At 38.9% G+C, this 24,912-nt stretch overlaps 3 protein-coding genes across 3 annotated transcripts in view; 2 read left to right on the forward strand and 1 right to left on the reverse strand.

The window, feature by feature from the left end:
- Positions 1-24,912, forward strand: part of LOC139945903 (opsin-5-like) — a 132,289-nt gene that overhangs the window by 9,162 nt on the left and 98,215 nt on the right. The window lies entirely within an intron of this gene.
- Positions 1,972-12,059, reverse strand: LOC139946161 (uncharacterized). Its single transcript, XM_071943782.1, has 4 exons — positions 11,718-12,059; positions 10,777-10,889; positions 4,248-4,343; positions 1,972-2,832 (listed from the first exon to the last, which is right to left on the reverse strand). The coding sequence occupies exons 1-4, from the start codon at positions 11,937-11,939 to the stop codon at positions 2,475-2,477; spliced, it is 789 nt and encodes a 262-aa protein (XP_071799883.1). The 5' UTR covers positions 11,940-12,059; the 3' UTR covers positions 1,972-2,474.
- LOC139945995 (small integral membrane protein 7-A-like) lies at positions 18,038-22,944 on the forward strand. Its single transcript, XM_071943570.1, has 5 exons — positions 18,038-18,174; positions 18,925-18,966; positions 20,246-20,307; positions 21,080-21,170; positions 21,422-22,944. The coding sequence occupies exons 1-5, from the start codon at positions 18,149-18,151 to the stop codon at positions 21,435-21,437; spliced, it is 237 nt and encodes a 78-aa protein (XP_071799671.1). The 5' UTR covers positions 18,038-18,148; the 3' UTR covers positions 21,438-22,944.

Raw genomic sequence — 24,912 nt, forward strand, 5'->3', positions numbered from 1 at the left:
AAGTTAAATAAAAAAGCAGTAATATAAAGTCTCTGGTAATGCCCGTTCATCAAAGTTAATATTACACTTTCAAATCACACAATAGTTATTCAGAAATCTTTAAGAATACTTTGTAAAGCCGAAGTATTATTTGCATGGAATTGATTTAACCAGTTTACCCGCCGTTTTAGTTAATTATCTTAGTTGAATAAGATTACATACAAAATAATATCAAGAATTACCTTACATTTAAACTATTTAATATTATTCGAATCGCTCTCTTTATTTGAGTGAAATATATGAGGCCATCCTGGACAGTGACGTAACAATTCGAGGCTCATGAATTTCGTCGGAGAGTGGCATTTAGCCTACGTCAAGATCCTGACGGTCACGTGGCACGAATGTACCGTTGATTTCACATTCATTTCGCAGTCAAAGTGTACGGACACGTATGTATACATTTGGGGAACTTATGGGGAATTCTTGCCCAATTTCGTTGATCTGTTTAAGCACAAAAGTAAGCAAACACAAACAAATAACTGTGCTCACCGCGCAGTTTGAGGTTACCAGCCAAAATACCATATCAAGTAGAATTTTGTGGCTGGTTCCGAGTTCATTTTTGCTTAGCATAAAACTGTTAAGCAACATTTAGATCTGCATCTGTGCATAAACAGCAGTTGTGTGAAATCGGGCCCTGACTCAAAAACGGCGCAACTAAGTTTTTGAGTGATGACGTCAGATGAATTTGGTTAATAATAATAAAAAAATAATAATAATTTAGTCTAATACCCCGAAAAATAAGAATTTAAGAGTTTAAATAAAAGTGGTAATTCATATACATGACCACACACTATAAAAAGTCCCGTAATAAGTTTTAAATTTACTTCATATAACATCATCCGTGACCAAACAAATGAATACATTTGAAAAATAACTCCTTTACCACAATATTTTCATCTTGGAGTCGTTTATCTTTTATAAAAAATACCCTTCTTCGAAAACTTTTGTCACTTGCATAAAATACCATTAATAATTGTAATACAAGTTCGATGTGCATGCCAAACAGGCTATCATTGGCTGAGAGTCGTTTGCAGTGCGTTAACGCGTGCACTTTGCCATTGTTTTACATCAAAGATGGTGGTCAATGACGTCATGTGCAATCCATCTATTATGGCCTAACTAACTGTCCAGTTGTACCCGCCTAATGTGAACTGAGGCCGTACATAACATTTTGCCATAATGACAAACTGGGCCTAATATTGGGTGCGTTCGTTTAGCCCCGGTGCGTTCGAATAGCTTTTGACGTCATTCCAGGGGCTCACCCAGGTCAGCCCCCAGTGCCCTGCTTGTGGAGTGGGTCACTTGGGGGCTGGCCCCAGGTAATCGACGTGAGCGGTGAGTGGTCGTTCGTTTAGCTCTTGTCAGGGGCTCACCCGAGTGAGCTCCGCGGGGTCGACCCAGGGAAGCTAAACGAACGCACCCATTATAGAGCTGCTTAAGCAGACACTATCGCCTGCCGTTGAGCAATAGGTAGGATACCAGTCACAGGTTGCACACGTGACATGGTATTTCGGTTGGTGACCATATTCTTGTGATATTGGACAAGTCCAATTATGAGTTAACATGTTTTGCTGTGAAAGATTGCCTTAAAAGTTCAGTAATGTTTTGGCTTAATTTACGGTGACTCTGTCAAGTAATGGTTCGTTATTTTGGGGGTTCGTGCATGCAGATTATGTGTGGGATGTGACGCTCTAAGCGGATAAATTCATCTTGAGTTAGTTGGTGCTGCCAACATTGTTGTAATGTACTATAATGTACCAGTGTTGTTGACTCGACGAGTTGGTGACTTTGACTCGAGTCAGAATCAAGTCGCCAATTTCACTGACTTCAGACTTGAAAAAAACTTGTGATTACTTGGGGGGGGGGGGTGTCTTGTGACTTTACTTGAATTGAGGGAACATGACTTGAGACTTGACTTGACTTGGGGGGGGGGGGAGGGGGTGACCTGTGACTGGAATTAACTTGAGGGACAATGGCTTGACCTGACTTCTGGGGGAAATGACTTGTCTGCACAAAAATGTATTGCGACCTTACTTTACTTGAGAGTAAATGACTTGTATTGTACACAAGTAATCGATGAATACCGACATTCAACGGAGGAGGTACCTGACTAGTATTTCCCTCACTGCCTCGGTTTCGTTCACATTGCTGTGAACGCAAGATGGCATATTGCAACAAACAAGAACACCAACCAATGTTTTGAACCTCAAACGTAAATTTGTGGCAAATGACTGTCCTTGTCTCAAAAATGACTGTCCTTGTCTCAAAAATGACTGTCTTCTTTGTCTGCCTTCGTTTTACGCGGGACCTTTAAAGTGTTTCTTCTCATCGTTCCTGCGCACGAGTTACCAAAAAACCAAAAAAATGGCGGCTCGATACAATCAACGTCATATGCCGTCATGATGACACCTGCCCGCCGTGGATGTACACGAGCGTTACATGGATAACACCGTCATCGTTGTGTCTTGACGGTCTACCCTAGGTGGATGTTTCTCTTTTCTCTGCACATTCTTGCATCTCTTGAAGCAACACCAACAACAACAGCAACAACAGAAATTGATGAGTAGGAATACTCCTCCGATTACACTGAAAACAATGATCCAAAAGGTATTGAAGAACTCCGCTGAAGAGCTGGCACAGCACGCCGTCTCAGAGCAGCAGGCCGGGGTACACGTGCTGTTTCGCATGAGACATTCTACCGGGTTCTTTTGGGGGCAACAGTCGGACGGACATGAGTCGGTGCTCTCGGTCGAATCACAACGTCCGTCACCGCAAAACCCTTCAGATAGGTACCTAAAGATAGACAAGTTAAATATAATAATAATACATAATAATAGTGGTTTATTATAAAGTGCACAAATCCGTCACTCAGTGAACTAGGTTTGAATTATGCGATACAATCATTTTATAGCACAATGTAATGGTTTACAAGGTGCTGGCGCAATGTCATGCCATTCAAAATGGATATTATTATTTCTGACGATGACAAGAACAAGCTATAGTCGAAACTATGAGACCTTTACACACTCACTCCGCGGTAGTGAAGTTTATAATTAGAAGTCCCTGGATCCACTAAAGCTGAAATGGTCATCGAAACTGCCAGAGAACAATGACAGAAAAAAACACCCTTGTTGCACAATGTGTGCTTTAGTTTTAGATGACCAAAAAGTTTGATGCCTGAAGTCTTTTAACATTTTGGGTGAGAAATTACCTCTTTCTAAAAAACTACGTTTAGTTCAGAGTGAGCCGTTTCTCACAATGTTTTATACTACCAACAGCTATCCATTGCAAACTCATGCAAACTAATTATTGTGAGTAGTTACAAGTGTGTCAATGCCTTCAATAACAAGGATCTCATAGCAGGATTTACTAAAATTTGACCACAACCATGTTTGCACAAAATACCGGGATCTGGACTTTAAGTGACCCTATAACAAATAATAAACCTTTGAAAAAGTAAACTAATATTGGTCATCGGTACACCAGGAGCCGTACCTGGTCATTATGAATTTGCATTTTCTTTGTTTATACCCGTACTTCCTTTAATTGTTTTGTATTTAATACTGTATATCCCTGAAGGATGTTATACTGTTTTGTTCACACGGTTATCACTTCATCTGGTGTACTTCTTCCTTGAAAATAATATTACAACCTTTGTCATCGTTCCAGGCAAATAGTGGAATATATCATAGAAACAACAAAGAGCATTGTCATTCATTGTTTTAGGTACTTGTTTTATGCTTCGTGTAAAAGGAATCCGGATGCATGTTTCAAAGATACCCCGGAACGCGGGCTTCCTTCCTGATGATCGATCAGAAAAGTCGGCCCAAAAGCAGCGCGGAAACTTGTTTAGGATATAAAAATGTATGGGAACACAATTAGGTTTTTTTTTTTTCTTTTTTTTTTTTTGGGGGGGGGTGGGGGGTGGGGCGGGTGGGGGGTGGGGCGGGGGGGGGGGTTGCAGTTTTAAGGTACACTGACACAATGGTTTGCTCTCGCCTTGCACAGTGCTTTGCTGAACGGAACGAGTTCACATAGGCCTATACTCTTCCAAAGGGTCAAAGTGTAAAACTGAATAACGTCACACCGTAAATGACAGTTGCTGTTTACAAAAAAAGCAAGATTTGGTAGGGTCAAGTTCTCTTTTATTGAAATATTTATGCTTCTGAACGGGGGGAAACGGAGGTGTTTTAGACAAACAAGCTTACCCGGGGTCTGTTTCCTCTTTCATGCACACACCAGCAAAGCATGCCGTCCAAGCCCAACAATCCTCGGCGGCTATCCAACCCCATCGGGCGTTACACCTGGTAACAAAATACAAAAACAAATCGTAGAAATAAGCATGCGGCGAATGACTCGAAAAACACAATGGCTTCGCCAAACAACATCTCCCAACAACTCAAGGGGGAACTTAAAACACACTTGTTCACTTATACTTTCATCGGGTTTCATTATGTTTTGTTTATTCTTCATTTTCTACTGTATAATGTTTTCATTTTGTGTAGGCGCCTTGATCGGTTTTCTGGAAAAGTGCGCATTATAAGTTTTTATATTATTATTATTAAAAATATTCAATTAAAAACACAGCATTATAGAAAGCAATGTACCAGCGAACATAATATTTAAGCCTAGGCTTATACGTTCAAAGAGAAGGAGCAGTGGAGTACGATTTGATAAGCTAAGGCTAAATAACTCTGCATGCCTGTTTCCCCCCCCCCCCTTTTTAAGGGGTTGGGGTTCAAATCAGGTTTGAAAAAGATTCACTCTGTCATTGCAGTGATCATAAAGTATGACTCGGCGTTCGAACTGTCAGATACTCCGTCTGTTGCCCAAATACTCGTATTCGAATGCTATAGTCGGCCACGTACTTAACAGGGTTCAAATTCATAAGGCCTGTTACTTGCTAAGCACAGAAAAAGTATTGCTTAACAGAAACAGGTTATCCGTAATAACAATTGTTGTGACTGGCTCACTCAATATTTGCGTATCAAAGAAATTCGTCAAGCGGTATTTTCTGCTTAAGAGTTGTATTGGTCCCAATATTTGATACTCGTTGTAAAAGTTTGATTACCATAATTTTTAATTGTAAAGTGCCTTATCAGAAGTAACAAAACAATTTTTTTGTTGTCAGTAAGTTTAAGGTTCAGCAGTAGGACAAATCATGATCAGGCACAAACACCCCCTCTATGCTTCCGGTGGATCCTGAACCACGCCCGGTCCGTTCCCCAGAAACACCCCATTATGGTTACAGCTTCACCACAGAGACAAAACAAAAAACAAATGTCATTGTCTCATTCTTTTACCACATACTTTAGCCCACCTTATCCACCATGTCTCATTGGCCCTGACCATATTTGTCTTATTCCCTTTACCCACGGAGTCGGAGGCCTTTTGTGGGGGCCAGCGGAGCTCCGTCCCCCACGAGATATGTCAGCATTTTCAGAAAACGAAAGAGTTAGGCGGGTATGAACCCCCTCCCTCACAGCGTACGGTTTGTACGCCTTAATACGCCTTTATAAAGTGTTGTGAACGGCCCTTACATTGTATCAAGTGACTGAATACAGAGCAGTCACCAATATTATTTTATCCAATGTAAAGATTGATTTTATCAACTTTGACCAGACATCTTTAATCTCAAGGGGGGCGGGGGTCCGGAAAACACAACGCATATTGTTAGACAAGTGCCCTCAAGGACATGTGTGTACAGAAAGTATAATGACAGAAGTTAGTCGGTCATTGGTGCAAAGATAGCAATCGGTGGTCAAAACAACAAATGCATTAGACTTGTGGACAAGTCGTTAAAGGTTCTTTAAACTACTGGTAATTACTCAAAATAATTGTTAGCATCAAGACTTACTTGGTAACGAGCAATGGAGTTAATAGTATGAAACATTATGAGAAACCGCTCCCTCTGGTACATAGTTTCCTAATAGTTTTTGAGAAAGAGGTAATTTCTTACTCAAATTATTAAAATACTTAACGAGCTATGGAGAGCTGTTTATGGTATAAACATTGTGAGTTGCTTTATGGTTGGGATACATTAAGTGGGAATACTGGTCTTGACAATATTACGTATTGCACTTTATACGACTTGTCCACAAGTCTACGAATACATATGAGACAAATAACTATACGGCTGTTTGTTTTATCAGTTGGATGTATCTGTTTCACAACTAAATGGTTTTGCTCAGTAGGAGATTCTTTTATTAGGTTGATATTTGTTACAATATTGAAAGTTCTTGATGAGGTTTTGGTCAGGAAGACCGTTCTTGCAAACGGTCGAGGCCAAATCTTTTAGAGCTATACTGCCCCCAAATGAGAACTTGGCATTAATCTTCAATTATTGCTAAACAATAATACAATAATTAGTTGGGGACCATTCAAACGCAGACATTTTATTGTTATCTTTGATGGTCAAAAATTTATAAAATCGCAGGAATGTTTGGTTTATAAGGACCGGCCACAAGCCGATCGATTACCATTGCAAATTTAATAATACCTGCAGTGTACATGTGGTTCTACTTTTGGTTTTACAAATGACACCTAACGTTTCCTTCGATGGAAATCCTCTTTTGTTTAGTTTTAAAGTCACTGGACACGTTTAGTAATTACTCAAACTTTTAACAAGCAACGGAGAGCTGTTGATAGTATAAAACATTGTAAGAAACGACTCCCTCTAGACTGCCCTCAAGAGTAACGTATTTTTTTTAGCTCAAAGCCATTATACCCTTTCGGTACAGGAAAAAAAAAAAGTTCACAGATTTACAAATAATTTACAGGGTTTACAGAAGGTAATGGTGAAAGACTTCTCTTGAAATATTGTTCCATGAAATGCTTTACTTTTCGAGAAAACATTAAAACAATATAAATTCTCGTGAGCGAGAATTACGGATTAATTTTAACTACATGTAATGACACGGCAAAACGCGCGGAAACAAGAATGAGTTTTCCCGGTATTTTCTCCCGACTCCGATGACCGATTGAACCTAAATTCTCACAGGTTTGTTATTTTATATATTATTAGTTGTGATACACGAAGTGTGGGATTTGGACAATACTGTTTACCGAAAGTGTATAATGGCTTTAAAGAAAGAGGTAATTTCTCACTCAATATGAAACTGAGTATGAAAGACCGTCAGGCCTGAAGCCTGTCTGAGGCATACGAAAGCACACAATTGTGCACCACATCAAGGGTGTTTTTCTTTCATTATACTCTTGCAGCTTCGATTACCAACTGAGCCAAAATGTTCACAGGTTTATTGTTTTTCGCATAATGTCAGTGGCATACACCAAATGAGAATACTGTCTTTGACAATTACCAAACGTGTCCAGTGCCTTTAAGCAGTGTGGGTCACTGTGGGTCAATTTTTCTGAGCTCTGGTACACTACATTTGACTATTTGTTTTGTTTTTACTGGCACTATTCTTTGGCCGGATACCAAAAGGCCACTGACGAAACGTTTCCTGTGACGTTACCGCGATCCCAAGCTAAGTTCAATATCAGCTGATTTTGGATTCATCGAACACAAAAATGCCCTCGTTTTTTTGTTAACCAAGTAAAAAATAACTGAAGGCAAATTATTTGCAATTTTTGTTGATGTTCCATTTTCTGTTTTGAAGTGTTTTGCGGATTCTCTGTACTGTCTTAATTTTTAAAGCATAGAGCTTAAAGTCAAAGTAGGTCTATTCATTCGTTTTTTTTTTACTATTCTATTGTTTTAGTCCTACATGGGAAGATTTACAAACTATAACCTAAGAAAATTTCATGTCAAAAGGAGGTAGCGTTTTTAAGAAATTGCCGAAAATCTGGAGCGGTTATGTCCATGCAGGAAGAGTAATCCGTAATTGGAATGCACAATCCGTAAAACGTTTCCCTGATTGAAACGTTTGTTTATAAAAACTGTATTCCTCTGAACGTACTTGTTTCTCAAAATGTCATACGTTATCGACATCTGTAGTGATTCTTACAAGTAAATTTGTGGAAATGATTTTTTTATAGTAATTATCAAAAGGATAGCTTTCTGTAAAGGCACAGGACATAGGGTTATTGGTAATTACTCAAAATAACTGTTAGCATAAAAACTTACTTGGTAACGAGTAACGGACAGCTGTTAATTGTATAAAACATTCTTTCATGTCATAATTTTTCAGGGTTTTGTAAAATCATGAGCATTGTAGACTTGTTTGATTAGTTGATTGTGAATTTGCTTAATTAAGTATAATTGAAACAAATTAATATGTTGAACAAAAATCACAAAACGGGATACCAGTGCAATTACTCAATTACAAAAAAATACATGCTTTGTGCGAAATTGTTTCAAATTTAAAAGCACAGTAGACACCTTTGGTTAATTGTCAAAGACCAGTCTTCTCACCTGGTAATCACAAAAAATGCATAAACTAGCAAATCTGTGAACATTTGGACTCAATTGGTCATCAAAGTTGCAAGAGAATAATGAAAGAAAAAACACCATTGTTGCAGAGATTTTGTGTGCTTTCAGACTACTAACAAAACTTCAGGTCTGAAGCCTTTTATCCGATTCATTGTTTGACTGAGAAATTACCTCTTTCACAAAAACTACGTTTAATACTTCACATGGAGCCGCTTCTCACAATGTTTTATACTATCAACACAGCTCTCCATATTACTCGTTTAAACCAAGTAAGTTATTAAGCTAACAATGACTTATACCAATACTGTCCAATGGGTGCGTTCGTTTAGCTTCCCTGGGTCGACCCCGGTGTGTGGCGGTTTTTTCCCTAGGACGAACGTGAGTAATTATCTGCACACGTTTGTCCTGGAAGAAAAAAAAACCGCCACACACCGGGGTCGACCCGGGGAAGCTAAATGAACGCACCCAGTGTTTCTACCTCCATGCTATAGCTCCATGATATAATGAAGTAGACCTACCCTTGGCTTCGTAACTGTTATGATTCACCGGGGTATGACCGGTATTTTGGTTGCCGTTCTGTTTTTTTTTCCTTTCAAACGTCTGTCTGCTGATACAAACTAAACGAAGTAACTGAAGACCGACCCGTGTGTGACCTAGGGCCGTATCCGAATCGGTGGCTACAGCTACGATTGTCTCTAAGTGTGTTGCTAAGGACGTTCTATACTTCAACGTATGATGACGCAGAAATCAAGCCGTAGCCGTAGCTGTAGCCGCTTATTCGGATACGGACTATAAAGTGGTTACTGCACAGTCCATTCGAAAGGTATGGCCTATATTGTAGGATTTTGTAACCCCCCTCCTGAAAATACCCAGTTTCATTCTGGAAGCTCATGTGTTAAATACTTTAAAGGCACTGGACACTTTTGATGCCAAAGACTAAGTTTCTCACTTGATGTACCCCAACATAAAATAACAAACCTGTGAAAGTTTGGACTAAATTGGCCATCGAATATGCAAGATAAAAATGAAAGGAAAAAACACCCTTATAACACAACTTTGTGTGCTTTCAGATGCCTAATAAAAGGCCCCAGGCCGGAAGTCTTCCAATATTTGAGTGAGAAATTATCTCCTTCTTAAAAACCACATTACTTCAGAGGGAGCCGTTTCTCATAATGTTTTGTACTATCAACAGCTCTCCATCTAAGTAACGGCCAGTAGTCTCCAGTGCCTTTAATGGCGTCAGTGATTTGTTATAGCGTCTTGATCGTAGAGGAACTCATTCATTTAGGAGTATTTTAAGCTGACAGATCGGAAGCGACGCCTATTATAAGAATGTCATATGACAGCTACTGTGCACCACAGCATGTACAGTAAGACAGCAGTGGTTTCAAGTCCTACATGACTGTAATACTACGTACAGCGCTGTTGAGGTTTTTTTTCTTTTCAGTAATTACATCTCCATGGTTTTATATTCACTGATGTAGTGGTTTTGAAAAGTAATTATAGTCTTATTTTGAGTTAGGACGAGTTTAACTCGTCCTAACTTAGGGACTATAACTTTAAGTTTTTAAAAACTTCCACATAGTCCCAGTCCTAGTGTACGTGAAATCGACCATAAAGCACTTATACCTACATGTAATTATGTTTAAGCTTTAAGATCAAGGTCCGGTTTATGGCCGATTTGACTCGAATTATTTAAATTCAAATTTGAAATAGCTATTGTTTTAGACTCAAGAAGGTTAACTTTCATTTAAGAGACTGTAAAACCGAAATAAATTATCTAAGTAAAATGTTTGTCTATTAACAAAAATTGTTTTTTATTTATAATCTTAATCCCCCTCGATCAGAAAAACTGCGGCAAAATTTACAAACTTCAATAGTTCTAATAATTAATCATCTTGACATAAAAAGTTGGCTATCCCTGTCTACTCTACATTCTGAAAACTCATTGACCCAATTTCTGGTTCCCATTATTGGAGCTGATCCATTTTCTGGTCAGGTTAAAAAGGGTAACAAAACTGAAATAAATCAGGCCTGTATTTACGTGGTCTCCATTGCCCCTGGTCTTTGGCCCTGTTGCCCTCTTCAAAGTTTCCCATTGACTTGCAGATTTTCTAATGGAAGGCCCCCTTTGACCCTTTGATAAATAAAAATGGCTTGCCCCTCCATTATATAATCCCTTGCTTGAAAACTAATTTGGATATTGTGACTTGTCCCAATTTCTGGGTCATTTTTGACACAGGGTTCCGGGTCCTACTGACCCGTGGATAGGTCAGGTCCACACGGAACCCAGATCCGGACTAATTCTGACCGGAACTATTTATAGAGTGCGGTTTGAAACTTACATTTCTCTAGCCTTCTTTTGTCCAATTTCACTGTTGCAGTTATACCGCTCCGTCTCATTAAATGTCGCCCATCCAATTCGTTGTGGGTTACAGTCCCAGTTTGCCACCATTTCCTAGGATCAAAAGACAAATATAATAATGCTGTATTATTGCATACCGTAATCAAAGGTTTTTCTACAGGGAATTTCTCACGACAAATAACTTTATAGGCACTGGACACTATTTGTATTAACTCAATATAATTGTTAGCATGAGAGACTTAATTATTGTTAGCATAGAGACTTACTTGGTAACAAACATGCAATGGAGAGATGTTGTAGTATTGTGAGAAACGGCTTCATCTGAAGTAACGTATTTTTCGAGAAAGAGGTAATTTGAATCTGATTAAACACTTTTTTTGGTTGCACCTTCGATGACCAATAATTAAGTCCACATTTTCACAGGTTAGTTATTTTATGCTTATGGTGGGATACACCAAGTGAGAATTCTTGCCTCTGACAGGATTACCAAAAATGTGTCCGGTTAGGCAGTACAATCCCGTCTCAAGTTGCAGTTCATTTTGAAATTAACTATACATTTCCCGTTTTACTGTTTCCAGATTAATCTTAATAAGAAATTGTCTTACTGTTTAATTATGTTCTGCCTTAGAAGTAGATTAGGAAATAGGCGAGTTTAAATAACTTGTCCTGCGTTTTTTTCACTGCAGCTGAGTTGATTTGGAACACTGGGTTACTGTAGCAGTTTCAGCTTTATTTTTTAGTAGTTAAGTTTTGAGAAAAAATAGTGAAAATCACAGAACAAAGTTTGCAGAAGAGACGCGGCGGTTTCGTTCCAAAAAGTTTATAGATTCATCCTGAAAAGCTACACACTAAAATTGTTTTGATATAGGGCTATTATATTGAAAATGCTAACATTTTGGGAAGTTTAAATTATGCCCCTACCTCAGTTGCACTCGGGGGGTTGTCAACCTTCAACTCCCCACAACATGTGTAGAAATAGTTGGTGTACTTGCCGATGGAAAGCCTGAAGTTTGTACACTCCTTAGGCGCCCCTTCCCCGGTCACATCTTGCGACTGTTGGTTGCCTTGCCTCGCTCTCTCCGGCTCTTGGCAGCTGACCACGCATAAAAGTAGCAAAGTTAAACTCGATACGTACAGCAACATGATTATACTTTCTAAAATGGCTTCTTCTTCTTTTTGGAGGGACAAACTTTCGAAAAGTTGTGCGCTGTTACTATGATTGTATAGCAAAGTCTGTCTGACGATGATTCACGTTCTGTGAGTAATATCTGCCCAATGAATATGCTAGATGGTGCGTCGTTCTGAAGCCTATATACAGTAGCAGAGTTGACAAGTACAACTTCCGCTCAATATGTTAATGATGTACCACCTTGACTTAATCTATGGTGATATGCAAATATGGGGAAAAGTTTAGCAGGGAGTTGGCATCCGACTGGATTTTGACATGCCTCCAAAAGGTCTAAACGTGAACAGGAGTGGCCTTACAAAGATTAAGACTTATTTTATCTCGAGTTAGGACGAGTCCCATTCCAGAAAGGGTAAGAACAAAACTCGTCTAAGGGGAAGATCATAGATGTACATAAAACTTACAGTTACACGGTCGATTCATTTTGTTTTTAAATCGATGTCATGCAAAAGGTGTAATCGTTTTTTACTATTTTTCTCGTGACCCAGATGGCCGATCGATCTCAAACTTATAATTTTTTTTTAATGGTTTATGTATATGGTGGATTAAATAAAGTGTTTACACTGCCAGCAACTGTTTTGTTAGTAAAAACAAATTCCAAAATGCTCCTTTACAACTAGTTTTATCTCGAGAGGACGAGTTACTCGTCCTACCTTTACGATTAGCCTTAAGTTTTTAATAACTTCCAAAGAGTCATCATGACTATAGTTGGGACTATCTTTGTGAAGTCGACTCCTTGCCCTATAACTGGAGACACTTGTCACCTTTAAACACAATCAAGAACCTAAAATAAATTCTTGGCGTACCTTTTTCGGTTTATAAAACAGAACATTTTGTGTAATAGGACAAGTCCTATAGTTCGAACTATCTTTGTGAAATCTTGACCCCTGGCCCTTAACTTGAGACAATTTTCACTTTTAACATGCCACAATCAAGAAACTATACAACACATTCTTGGCACACCTTTTTCGGCTTTTCAAACGGAAAATGAAGGAGCACAAAAATTAACGCAGCATTCTTTGAAAAGTTGTAAATGTTTTCCTGCAGGATGGACTATTGACACTCCTGAGAAAATGGATTCATCTTCATCCGGTCCCGCCACCAGAATGTGAACATTCCAGCCTAGTCACCTTCCCTCTCAGCATTACAAAAAATAAACAAATATAAATGTCATCATTCGTCATCGTTTTTCCTTTTTTTCTCCTGTAATGTTTTTGTTGTTGTTCTATTTTGTTTTGCCTATTCATTATTTATTGAATCCCGTAATTGTGATACTAGTTCCCTGGCCGAATAGAGACACAAATTAAATAAAGGGTCTTGATACTTTAAAAAAAAAAAATTATATTCAATTCATTCCATTAAATTTATTAAACAGTTATTTCGGTATTTCCTTCAAAATATTAACAGTGACAGTTTTAAGTAGTAACCATTTTTTTTTAAATTCAGACGGGCAAAACTTAGGACTAGTTGAAACCTTGTATTTTGTACCCTAACCCATTGACAGAATCACAAAGACAAAGACAAACACAAATACACGGGACAATGGATCTTCTGCAGATAAATTTTTGGACATAAATGACATAAAGCCACACTCACTGTGAATGAAGATGTATGTTATAATTAAACTGTAGATATTTCAGCTTAATTATAGTCAAGTTTTTGCGAAAAGAAGAAAAGAAATCACAGAGCAATGTTTTCATGAGAGTCGCGTAAAAAATACGTTGTAATGCTAAAACAATTTTCGTATACGTACACAAACCAATTGTTGATAGCTCACAATGTCGCAAAACATGCATTTGTTTTGGCAAACTGGTTTTAAGACACTTTGGTAATTGTCAAAGACCAGTATTCTCACTTTGAGCAAATCTGTGAAAAATTGGACTCAATTGGTCACTCATTGAAGTTGGAAGAGAATAATGAAAGAAAAAACACCAATGTTGCACACTTATGTGTGCTTTTGTCAGGTTAAGGACTTTTAAGTGAGAAATTACATCTTCCTAAAAATACGTTACTTCAGAGGGCGTCGTTTCTCACAATTTTGTATACTATCAACAGCTCGATTGCTCGTTACCAAGTGAGTTTTCATGCTCACAATTATTTGAGTATCAACAGTGCCCAAATACACGTACACCGTTTAATGATGAAACTGCAAAAAGGTCACACATAGTTTCTGTTCATTCGCACATTCGAGAAAGACGGAGCCGCCAATAATGTGGCCGCCTTTGCGCATGTCGTTGAATATTCATGATTCGCCATAGTAACATTGTAACAAACAAGCACAAGCTTGCATTATGTTTAGGTTTAGCCCGCCTTTCCTGTGCGTAGCGGTGTTATGGAAGTCAAGTTCATAGCAACCGATCCATTCAGCTGAAAGAATGGACGAGCTTCCAAAGTTTTTAAAAGTTGGAGTTAATTAATCAACTGCACTTTATGCAATGATGAACTCTGACTTTTGACAGCACAGACACACTCTTGTGTTTAGTTCTAATAATCCCAGGGGGGGGGGGTATTGCCTGCTGGTTGCATGTCGTTCGATTTGGTCCTCGTGTCATCGAAATCAAGTAAAGTTTCTTTATATTATTCTCGTTTCACCAACTGTGCCTCAATTCATCAACATTATTATCATGAAGCGTGCCTATAGCAGTTGGTATAGATATCTCCATAGTAGGAAAAGGATGTTGTATAATAAGAACTTAGATAATCACTCCTGTTCATGGTTTGTCATGTAAGTTTTTATGCTAATAATTATTTTGAGTATTATCAGTAGTGTCCAGTGCAAATGCCCACACGACGTTCTCAATAACCGCAAACTAAAGTTGCTTAACCGAGCCCAATATGTGGTTAGAGGGTTTTCCCCTAATCTTCCAACACTTCCCTGTTGATGTACAGATATACCACACCCCCTCACAAAATCCTCTAGAAAAGTCCTGAGATAGCAATCACACAGTAGACTTGCGGACAAGTCGTTAAAATGTCTGTCACGGTGATAGTAGCGAGACGGCTCCCCCGTAACTATCACGCAAGACTACTGCTCTCACTACGGTGAGAGCAGTCCTTTTTCTATCGCCGCGACAGACATAAAACGACTTGTCCACAAGTCTACAAGAGGGGCAGGGTACCATCATGCCCCATAAATGAAACTGTTCGTTGGTCCCAAGACGCTCCTTTCGACCACAGCGTATTTGACTAGGTCTGAAAAAACTTAATGCCCAATCCACCAAGTTCTCCTCCATTCTCATCCTGGTTATTATATGTACCTTCGGGGATCGACATCCTATTATGAGTGGGAGTCTATTTCCTCTGACCCTCCTCAAGACTTAATGCCAACCGTCCACCTCGTCTTCAACCTTTTCCCCGCGTCCCTTTAGACATGTCCATGACCCCCCGGCATTTCTAAATACATTATAAAGTCTATGGGTGCACCCTTACTAAATAAGGAGAAAACAGCGTCGAACCTGATTTTAATTGTGTGTATGTCGTCAAAATGTTTTATATTAGACAGACATGAGAGTGTACAAATTGTGTCCATTATTGTGACCTGGGGGTTGTTGACTTCCAACCTGATGTATTTTGGATGACATTGGGCCCTAACAAAATTGCTGTCAGTTTGCTGAGAGGTGTGGGGACATTTTTCAAGATTGATGCTCGTTGGACGTTTGAAAAGAACAAATAATCACACTGGTGTGGGTGGTTTAGCTTGTATTAATTTTTTAGGATTCGAACTGCCTCTAGCTGCCGGCAACCTCGATAGTCTAGTTGGCAAGACACTGCTCTAGAATTGCAAGGGTCGTGGGTTCGAATCCCACCCGAGTAACATGCCTGTGATATTTTTCACAGGACTCGGGAAAGTACTGAGTATACAGTGCTAACACACATCGGTGTATGGGTAAAAACCAAAATTAATATTCTTTATCCCCGATGCAAATTTAACATCTATTATATCGTTGCGGTACCCGCTGCCAAAACATAGGATTCGAACTGCCTCTAGCTGCCGGCAACCTCGGTAGTCTAGTTGGCAAGACACTGCTCTAGAATTGCAAGGGTCGTGGGTTCGAATCCCACCCGAGTAACATGCCTGTGATATTTTTCACAGGACTCGGGAAAGTACTGAGTATACAGTGCTAACACACATCGGTGTATGGGTAAAAACCAAAATTAATATTCTTTATCCCCGATGAAAATTTAACATCTATTATATGGTTTAGCTTGGATGGAAATAATTCGACGGCCCATCCCCAAGGACTCCCCATATTAATTTGAGCCGAGGATTAAAGTTCAAGAGCCAATGAGTATTGTCACTTTCCTGTAAAAAGCTGTGAGACTTTTGAGTATTTTTCGTGTATTGTTAACATTAATTAGCATTTTCACTGTATGCTGTAGGAGTTTATTTTTAGTGAGGTGTGCCCTTATGCCCGCTTACCTGGTAAATCCTTCTCGACCCATATACCGATTCCCATTTTGTTTTAAAGGTCAAATTTCTAGTCCTGGGTTACGTCTGTCTGGCAGACTGTTGCAAGGGAACTTCCTCTTTAAGGTCAACGGTCACGTGTTCCAAAAGGTCATCCGTTTGATCATCGCCGTCTTTAATTAACTCCTGGTCTTGGCTGGTCCCCTGAGGGCACTGTCTGTGACATTTTTGGGTGATCTTTGAAGCTAAGAGATGTCAGGTTTAAAGGCACTGGGAGCCGATTTCACGAAAAGCTAGGATTATTCCTATCTCGAGTTGTAGGCTAAGGGTTCAATGCGTCCTCGCGTCTACAATCGGAACATATCTCGTCCTAACTCCTAAGATGTATCCTAAGTTACTTCAGAGGCTAGCTGTTTCTCACAATTAGCAACTCTCCATTGCTCATTACCAAGGTTTTATGGCAACAACTATTTTGAGTTTACCAATAGTGTCCGGTGCCTTTAACTCTCATGGCTGCTGCCCTTCCTGTCTGTACCCAGTATAGACTGCAGACATATTTTAGTTAATACCTCGTTCAATTTTTAGCAAAAGTTGTTAAACCCTCTAGGTTCTATCGTCACAGGCCCGATCAGCAAGGCCCATGACCCTGTATGACTAATGACGGGCTCGGAATCTCCATTCAGCAAACACTTTCTACTCTTTATAGAGTAGAGTGCACAAACATACTGCCGTTTTAATTAACACATTCATTTTTTTAATTATAATATCTGTTAATTGAGTTTTCGTCAAACTGTATCTCTTGAATGACATCTACTGGAAACGTTAATAGCTTTACAAAAAAAAGTATTGAATCAATAAATAAATCAAAATGGGTAAAATGTAGGTCTACACTAGTAAAGATGCGGCAGTCGCCCTAAAATAATGTATGATACATAGTATGCTCAAGTTTTCGATCTACAGTCGTTGAAATTGAAATAAAGGTTAATAAAAAAAATTATTGTGTTTATCTAGGCCTGCTGAGAAAATACTGCACGGATGTAAGCACTGGGCTCTCAGTTTATTAAAAGCATGTCTGAATAACTTTCCGTATGGCGCCACCACGTTTTCACTCATTTTTACAAAAAGGGATATCTCATTGAGGTAAATTAGATACTATCGAATGAAAGTGCGTGGCGCCATACAGAAACTTTTCCGCATGTCTTTTGATTTTCCAAGCTATTTCAATTTCTTTTAAACACAACAATGCACAAAGTTGCTGAGAAAAGTACAGGTACATTGCGTTGTGTACTGTGCTGCATGCATGATTATTTACACCGCTAGCTAGCTGTGAGGGGTTCTGTACTGTGAGAACTACAAATTGCTGTCTTGAGGTGAGACTATGTTATTAATAAATGCACAAAATTCCCTTTTTGTAAGAATTGTTTTGTTTAAAAAAAAAAGAGAAAAAAAAGCCTGAATTCCATATTATTGTTATAACGCTGTTCCGCACCCCCACCCCCGGGTTGGAGGATACATTATTTCAAAAAGCGTCGCAACGTAGTCTCCTACTCAAGACAGGAATTGGTAGATAGCCGCGGCTGCTTTTTCTAGTTTACTTTGTTGGAAGTAAACGTAAACATATCGATAGAGGGCGTCCTAATACAAAATAATGGCTGTATGTGTCTGACGTGTACGCTGCTTGCTAGCTGCTTGTTTCGAGAATGAAGTAAATGCTGCGAAATGGTTTGAAATAGTCAAAAGAAGCCCACGAATGACAAGATGATTGCCAACTTGATCCTGTTCGGGTAAGTGATGTTTCTGTTGAAAATGTACGATGTATTCTGAACATTGAAAGATCCTCCCATCTAATTCTAATTTTGATTGAAACATGAAGAACACAATCACAAACACAAAATTGAATTCACACCGTCATGACCTGATGACCATCTACTTCTAGACACGATAAGGCTCCCCGTGAGCTCTAGAAGACATGACCATCAATCATACCATTCTTAGTTTTGAAACTTTGTATGGCCATGAAGTATGGTGGAAATGTAATATTATTTATTTGTAAGGTTTGTAGTACCATCAAAACTCCACTATCTATCTATAGAGTCTATCATCAGTATCACTATCAGGAATGCTCAGCTAACGCCATTCTCCATGTTTTCAGGAAACATCTTAGTAGTTTGTTCTTAACACCTCCATCTTTGTACTTTTGTTTGTCGTCTTTTTTGATACAGACATGCAGGGCTTTGATCTTTTTATAAAGGTTAAATTTATAAATGCATTATGATACAAGTAATTGTTTATAATAATGTGTATGTTTTTATGGAAATTAATGTTTTTGATTAAGTGAATGATTGCAGTGTGTGATATCAATGAAATGAGTAGGATTTGAATCTTTGCATGATGGATATATAAATTAATATGGAAAGATTTTCAGTAACACACTATGTGTCCTATTGAGTAGGACGCAACTTAAATTTATTGTAAATTAAAACATGGCTTTTTTTGTATGCAATCTTTTAACAACAATACTCCTTATTTTGCAGGACACTGATGGTAAATGCAGGTGCCGTCCTGAATTTCAATTTGTAAGTCTGTGGATCTGTTTTAAATTTTGTATACAAATATTATGCAAAAAGTAGTTAATGGACTGGCATTGCAACCCATGCAGATAGGATCAAAACGTCAGGCCTTCGAGAAAGACTCTGCTAGGGTCAAAATGTCAGGCCATTAACTATTTTTGGTTGGTAAGCAGTTTGTACCAGCTAAATATTTCTAAAAACATTTTGTTAACATTTGTTGTTTAAAACCAGTGCCCACCTTCTGTGTGACCCATGGCTTACATGAACTAACACTCCTTGTTGAAGTAGCGATGGCATGGTGACATACTCTAACATTTCCATCATTCATCTTAACACTGATCAGCTCCAGCTGAACCATGATACACATCCCAGACCTTTGGTGGCTGTACACAGAATTATGAACTCTTACCCAGTAACAGCATGCGCGTGCGCACTCTCCAGAAATAATATATGGAGGGAGGGCAAGCGTGTGCATTAATTGGGTTACCATTTATAATTTTACGTACACAGTGCTTTTAAATGGAGACAAATTACACTTGGGGATCGACGTGTTGTATTGTGAGTGGGAGACTGTTTCCCCTGACCCTCCACAGAGTTAAAGGAACACGTTGCCTTGGATCGGACGAGTTGGTCAAAACAAAAGCGTTTGTAGCCGTTTTTTATAAAATGCATATGGTTGGAAAGATGTTTTAAAAGTAGAATACAATGATCCACACAAGTTTGCCTCGAAATTGCGTGGTTTTCCTTCTACTGTGCGAACTAACATGGTCAGCCATTTATGGGAGTCAAAATTTTGACCCCCATAAATGGCCGACGTGTTAGTCGACAAGGTAAAAGGAAAACCACGCAATTTCGAGGCATGTTTGTGTGGATCATTGTATTCTACTTTTACAACATCTTTCTACCCATATGCATTTTATAAAAAACGGTTACAAACGCTTTTCAAAGACCAACTCGACCGATCCAAGGCAACGTGTTCCTTTAAGCCCAGTTCATACTTCCTGCGCATGCAAATGTGATGCGTATTTTGACATCATAGCCTTGTTGTCGCTCCCAAGGTTTCGCAGGAGTTGAGCACGTTTCAACTGATGCGAATCATTCATTGCAAAATTGTGATGTCGAAATTTGTATCGCATTCGCAGGAAGCATAAACCGGGCTGGAATGCCAATCGTTCAGCCCTGTCTACAAATGTTTTGAAAGTCTAAGCAGGTGCTTGATACCACAACATTAATTGCACATGTGATAAAAAGTATATGATTTAAATTTTTATTTTTTAACTTACAGTAAGAAAAAGACAAGTGAGACAGAAGGTTTCGGAGAAAAAGACGTTTCGGAACCAACAACAGGTATGTGATGTTTCATAAGCCACTCTAATGTACCATATAGTATAACAAGGCCCTTGTCTGAATAAGCGCCTACAGCTACGGCTACGGCTCGATTTCCGCGTCATCCCGCGTTTATGTATAGAACGTCCTTAGCAATATTTCAAAGCCATACCTGTAGATGGCCTCGTACTAATAATAAGTAGTTCACAGGTTGAATACCTTCTGGATGGCGCCCCCTGAACAAAGTTACTGACAAAATAGGGAGACTGCCAATATTAGGGCTAGATGACACAGTACAGTTGCTAGAGTGTCATCACAATAATCTGCAGTTTGCACTCAGCAAGTAATTTTTTAAGAGAAGCTTTCTACCTTCATTATTTATCACGTCCTTACCCACTCGCGGCTAATAGAAAAGAGAACGACGACTCCGTGGCAGGCATGTCGCGGGGCGTTGTGGGTAGGACGGTGGAGGGCGCTATTGTGTGTGTCTTAGCATTATTGCCTCGCGGCATAGGGAATATGCAAATTAGTAATTTGACTCTATTGGTAAGTGTTCGTTCATAGACCCCATCCTCACTTCTGTGGGGGGGGGGGGGTGGAGTTTGATGCAAATCTGTTGACACTTGTGTTTTTTTTTTGTACAAACAGTACCCAGACTCTTTAAGCAAATCCGCCAACTTGGTACCTGGGATACTTATTTAAATTCTCTGACTAAATTTTATTCTGTTCTTAGTTGGGATGTTAAACCTTTTTTTCCCTTGTTTATTTATCAAAATATTTGGTATTTTTGCAGGTGACCAGATCCGACAGTTCCTCCAGAATTTGAAATTTTTCCGAATCTTCATTGGGCTGTGGAATATCTGCGTCATGTTTATGATGCTTGTGTAAGTTTTCCTTAATGTATTGATTAAAGTTTATTTGCACTCCTCGGGTGGGATTCAAACCCATTTAATTGAAATCTTGGCTGAATAAACCATAATATGGGGGGGGGGGGGGCTTGATAAACATGCGATCAGGAGAAGATGGGTCTTGAGGGCCTTTTTGAAAGCAGTGAGACTAGTTGTGTTCATAAAGAATTTTGTTCCCTTTTTTCCCCCCGACACTACACTACATTTGTTTCTTTTCTTTATTGCAGATTGTTTGGTTCGTAGCAAGTGACTTGAAAGCAACAGTGGAAGCAAAACATGTATTCCTTCAAGATGGACTTTGAAGATGAAGTCTGAGTTATCAAAGTGCAAGACGGTCATTGTAAATATTAAGGACTACTTCATGGTGTTGCCATCACCTCAGGCTGTGAATCGTGACATCACACGTTTACCAGATGACTCTCTGGATAATTAATTAATTTATATAGTGGCTTCTCGAATAGCGCATATTCGTCACTCAGTGACACTCAAGGCGCTTCAACAGTCAGTATTGTCCTGCAAGGTATGAGGGACTACGTTTGAATTATGAGACCTAGTCCTTTTTACATAGCACCAATGTTTTACAAGGTGTTGTGGGGCAATGTGCTGTCGATTAAACCAGAAACACTGGGGCAGACCCCTTCTCGTTTCAATAAGTGCGCTCAGTTCTTTTACGTGTATTACACAACACACAGGACCTGCGACTTTACATCCCATCCAAAGGACAAAGCAATCATGAAGTGTCTTGCTTAAGGACACAAGTGTCACAACTGGGACTCAAACCAACACTCTGCTGATCAGAAGCATCAAAGCTTGAGACTGGTGCTCATAACCGCTCAACAATGACACGCCAAAGAGCGGTTTGCAGGCACAAAGACAGGGGACCAGTCTTTTGTTTTTGCAGACTACCGAATGTTGAGGAGACACACCAACCTCACTCACAGGGGTGATCATTCTACAGCGCCTGCTCGCTGACAACCCCTGGTATTGGTTCATTCAAGCACGCTAGCATAATAAGCCATTTCAATAAGCCATTTGCGTGTTAGATTTGAATCATGTCTGGTATAACGACTTCCTTAGTCACAATGTACCGCTTACATTTGAATTCCTCAGACTATAGAGACAGTTGCTATGTCACATGATTAGGGTCAAGCTTTTGCTTAGTTACGTAACAGATGGTGAATACCCATACACAATTCTGAATGAATGTGAATGGCACAATGACCAGGGTCTGCTCATCTGGAGGTTGCTACACAAAAGCTTGCCCTGAATCATCTGACATAGCAACTGTCTATATAGTCTGAGGAATTCACATTTAAGTGGTAACTTGTGATCAAGCAAGTCGTTATACCAGACATGATTCAAATCTAACTCGCAATTGGATTATTGAGTATGTCATGTGTGGTCTACCCACTTTGCACATTCTAAATTATGGTAATGTACAAAAAAGAAATCTAGTCAAAGAGCAACTGGTCCCCTCTCATTCTTCTTAGATCTTGTTACGTGTTTAACTGTCTGCAGATTAGGGTAACCGTGTAAAAACAGGATTTGTAAGATTTGTAAAAAACACTTTGCATGACCACAAGCATTTGTTACATATTCAATAAAATCTGCATAATTGCTTGTAGACATTAGTCAATCAAATTTGCATAATTTTTTACATCAGTCAATGCATCTTTTTCTTATATCATTTAATCAAATTTGCATTTTTTGTTTGCATTAATAAATAAAATTTGCATAATTGTTTACATTATTCATCAAAAGTCTCCCATTGTGTTTTCTTGGTGTTCAAGGAGTCTCAGGAATTCCTTAGAACATTTTGTTAAGGTGGGGGTACTTCTGTACAAAAGTAAAACAGGGAGCTCTGACCTACGTCATAACTTTGCAACACGGTGATAACTGAGGGTGAAATATTATAAAGAGTCACTGCGCGCACAAGAGAGAAAGTGTAGAACAAAAATTCTCCGTGTAGCGTATAGTTGATAACTATTATTGCAAATGACTGAGGGCGCAATATTATAAAGAGTCACTGCGCCCACAAGAGAGAAAGTGTAGAACAAAAATTCGCCGTGTAGCGTATAGTTGATAACTATTATTGCAAATGACTGAGGGCGCAATATTATAAAGAGTCACTGCGCCCACAAGAGAGAAAGTGTAGAACAAAAATTCGCCGTGTAGCGTATAGTTGATAACTATTATTGCAAATGACTGAGGGCGCAATATTATGAAACGCCAATGCGGGCTTTTGCTTACATCTTTAAAGATGTATGTATAAAGATGCAAGCAGAAGCTTAGAGGAAGCAACTGCTATTTTTATGATTACGGCCCAATGTGAGAAACAGCTGCCCCCTCTGAAGTTACGCTTTTTTTTGAGAAAGAAGTAATTTTTCATTAAAATATTTGACTTTTACCAGAAACTGTGAGCACACTGTTGATTGAGGAAATTGGTGGTAATGGTTTGACACTCAAAACACACATATTCTAGATAGGGCCCATAATCTCATTATATCCAACTGTTAAGCCAAAAAAAAAATATATATATATAAATATTTGAACTTGATTTTGCGACCTCAGTATTAGATTTTGAAGGCACGAAATCAAGCATCTTAAAGCACACAACTTCGTGTGATGTAACAAAGGTGTTTTTTCTTCGAATACTATTTCGCAACTTTGACGACCAATTGAGTTCAAATTTTCAAAGGTTTGTTAATTTGTGCATATGTGTTGTGATACACCAAGTGAGAAGTCTTCCATGTCTTTAATGGCATAGTTAAACCATTAACTCAACACTGAACCATAATGAAACGTGAGTTAAGATTTAATGCACCACAGTTTGCAACTATTCTACGATAACATAAATCTTTAATTCTCTGAAACATATTTGTACACTGAGTGCCTACTTTAATATGTGTTTCGTGCAATCGAGCTAAACCAATTTGAAAGCAAGTTAGTACATGAAGTTAAAGATATACACAATTTGTATCAGGTGAGCTGACAAAATGTATAACCAGTACATTGTTTATGTTTTATGGGAGGTATTGGCTTGGCTTAGTACGTCCGTCTGTTTGAAGCCGAGTATCGAAAGTCAGAGCCCAGAAGCCGAATATCGAAAGTCAGAGCCGAAGCCGTGATTGCAAAAAGGGTCTTACAATATAACTTAAGACAAAACACTGCCCTCTGGGTATAATTTAAAAAAGGGTAAATACTAAATCTGAGATTACCTATCATCTGAGATGTTGCCTTCACAATTATCGTAAAGTTGTTTTGATAATTGATCTTCACCATTCATTAAAAGACGTTATGACGTCAAAGATCTTGAACTGGCTGTTACTGGTGAATGGAAAGAGGGCAATTATTTCGGGATTGGGGAGGGCAACTAATTTAAAATGCATGTAGGTCTACACATCACCGCAATTTGATACTCATAGCTAATAATCAATAACCAATAATCATATCAATTTCAATTTACTTTGTTGTCGACCCGTCTGTTTCTCCTTCGCTCTGTTTTTGTTTGTTTGTACTTTGTCAGTTGTTGAAATAAAAACAAGAACTATCAATCTGGATATCCTCTTTGTCGGCATCTTCACGAGTGACGTCATTGAGCTGACAGATCTTCTCTTTGCTGCTGCCAAGTCGTACATTGAAGGAGTGGCATCGAGGTTCATCCCGGCACGCTGAGCCACACGCGACCACGCCCTTGATCGGTAACTCCTTGATTACA

Source organism: Asterias amurensis, chromosome 13 (genome assembly GCF_032118995.1).
Source record: "Asterias amurensis chromosome 13, ASM3211899v1".
Classification (NCBI taxonomy): domain Eukaryota; kingdom Metazoa; phylum Echinodermata; class Asteroidea; order Forcipulatida; family Asteriidae; genus Asterias; species Asterias amurensis.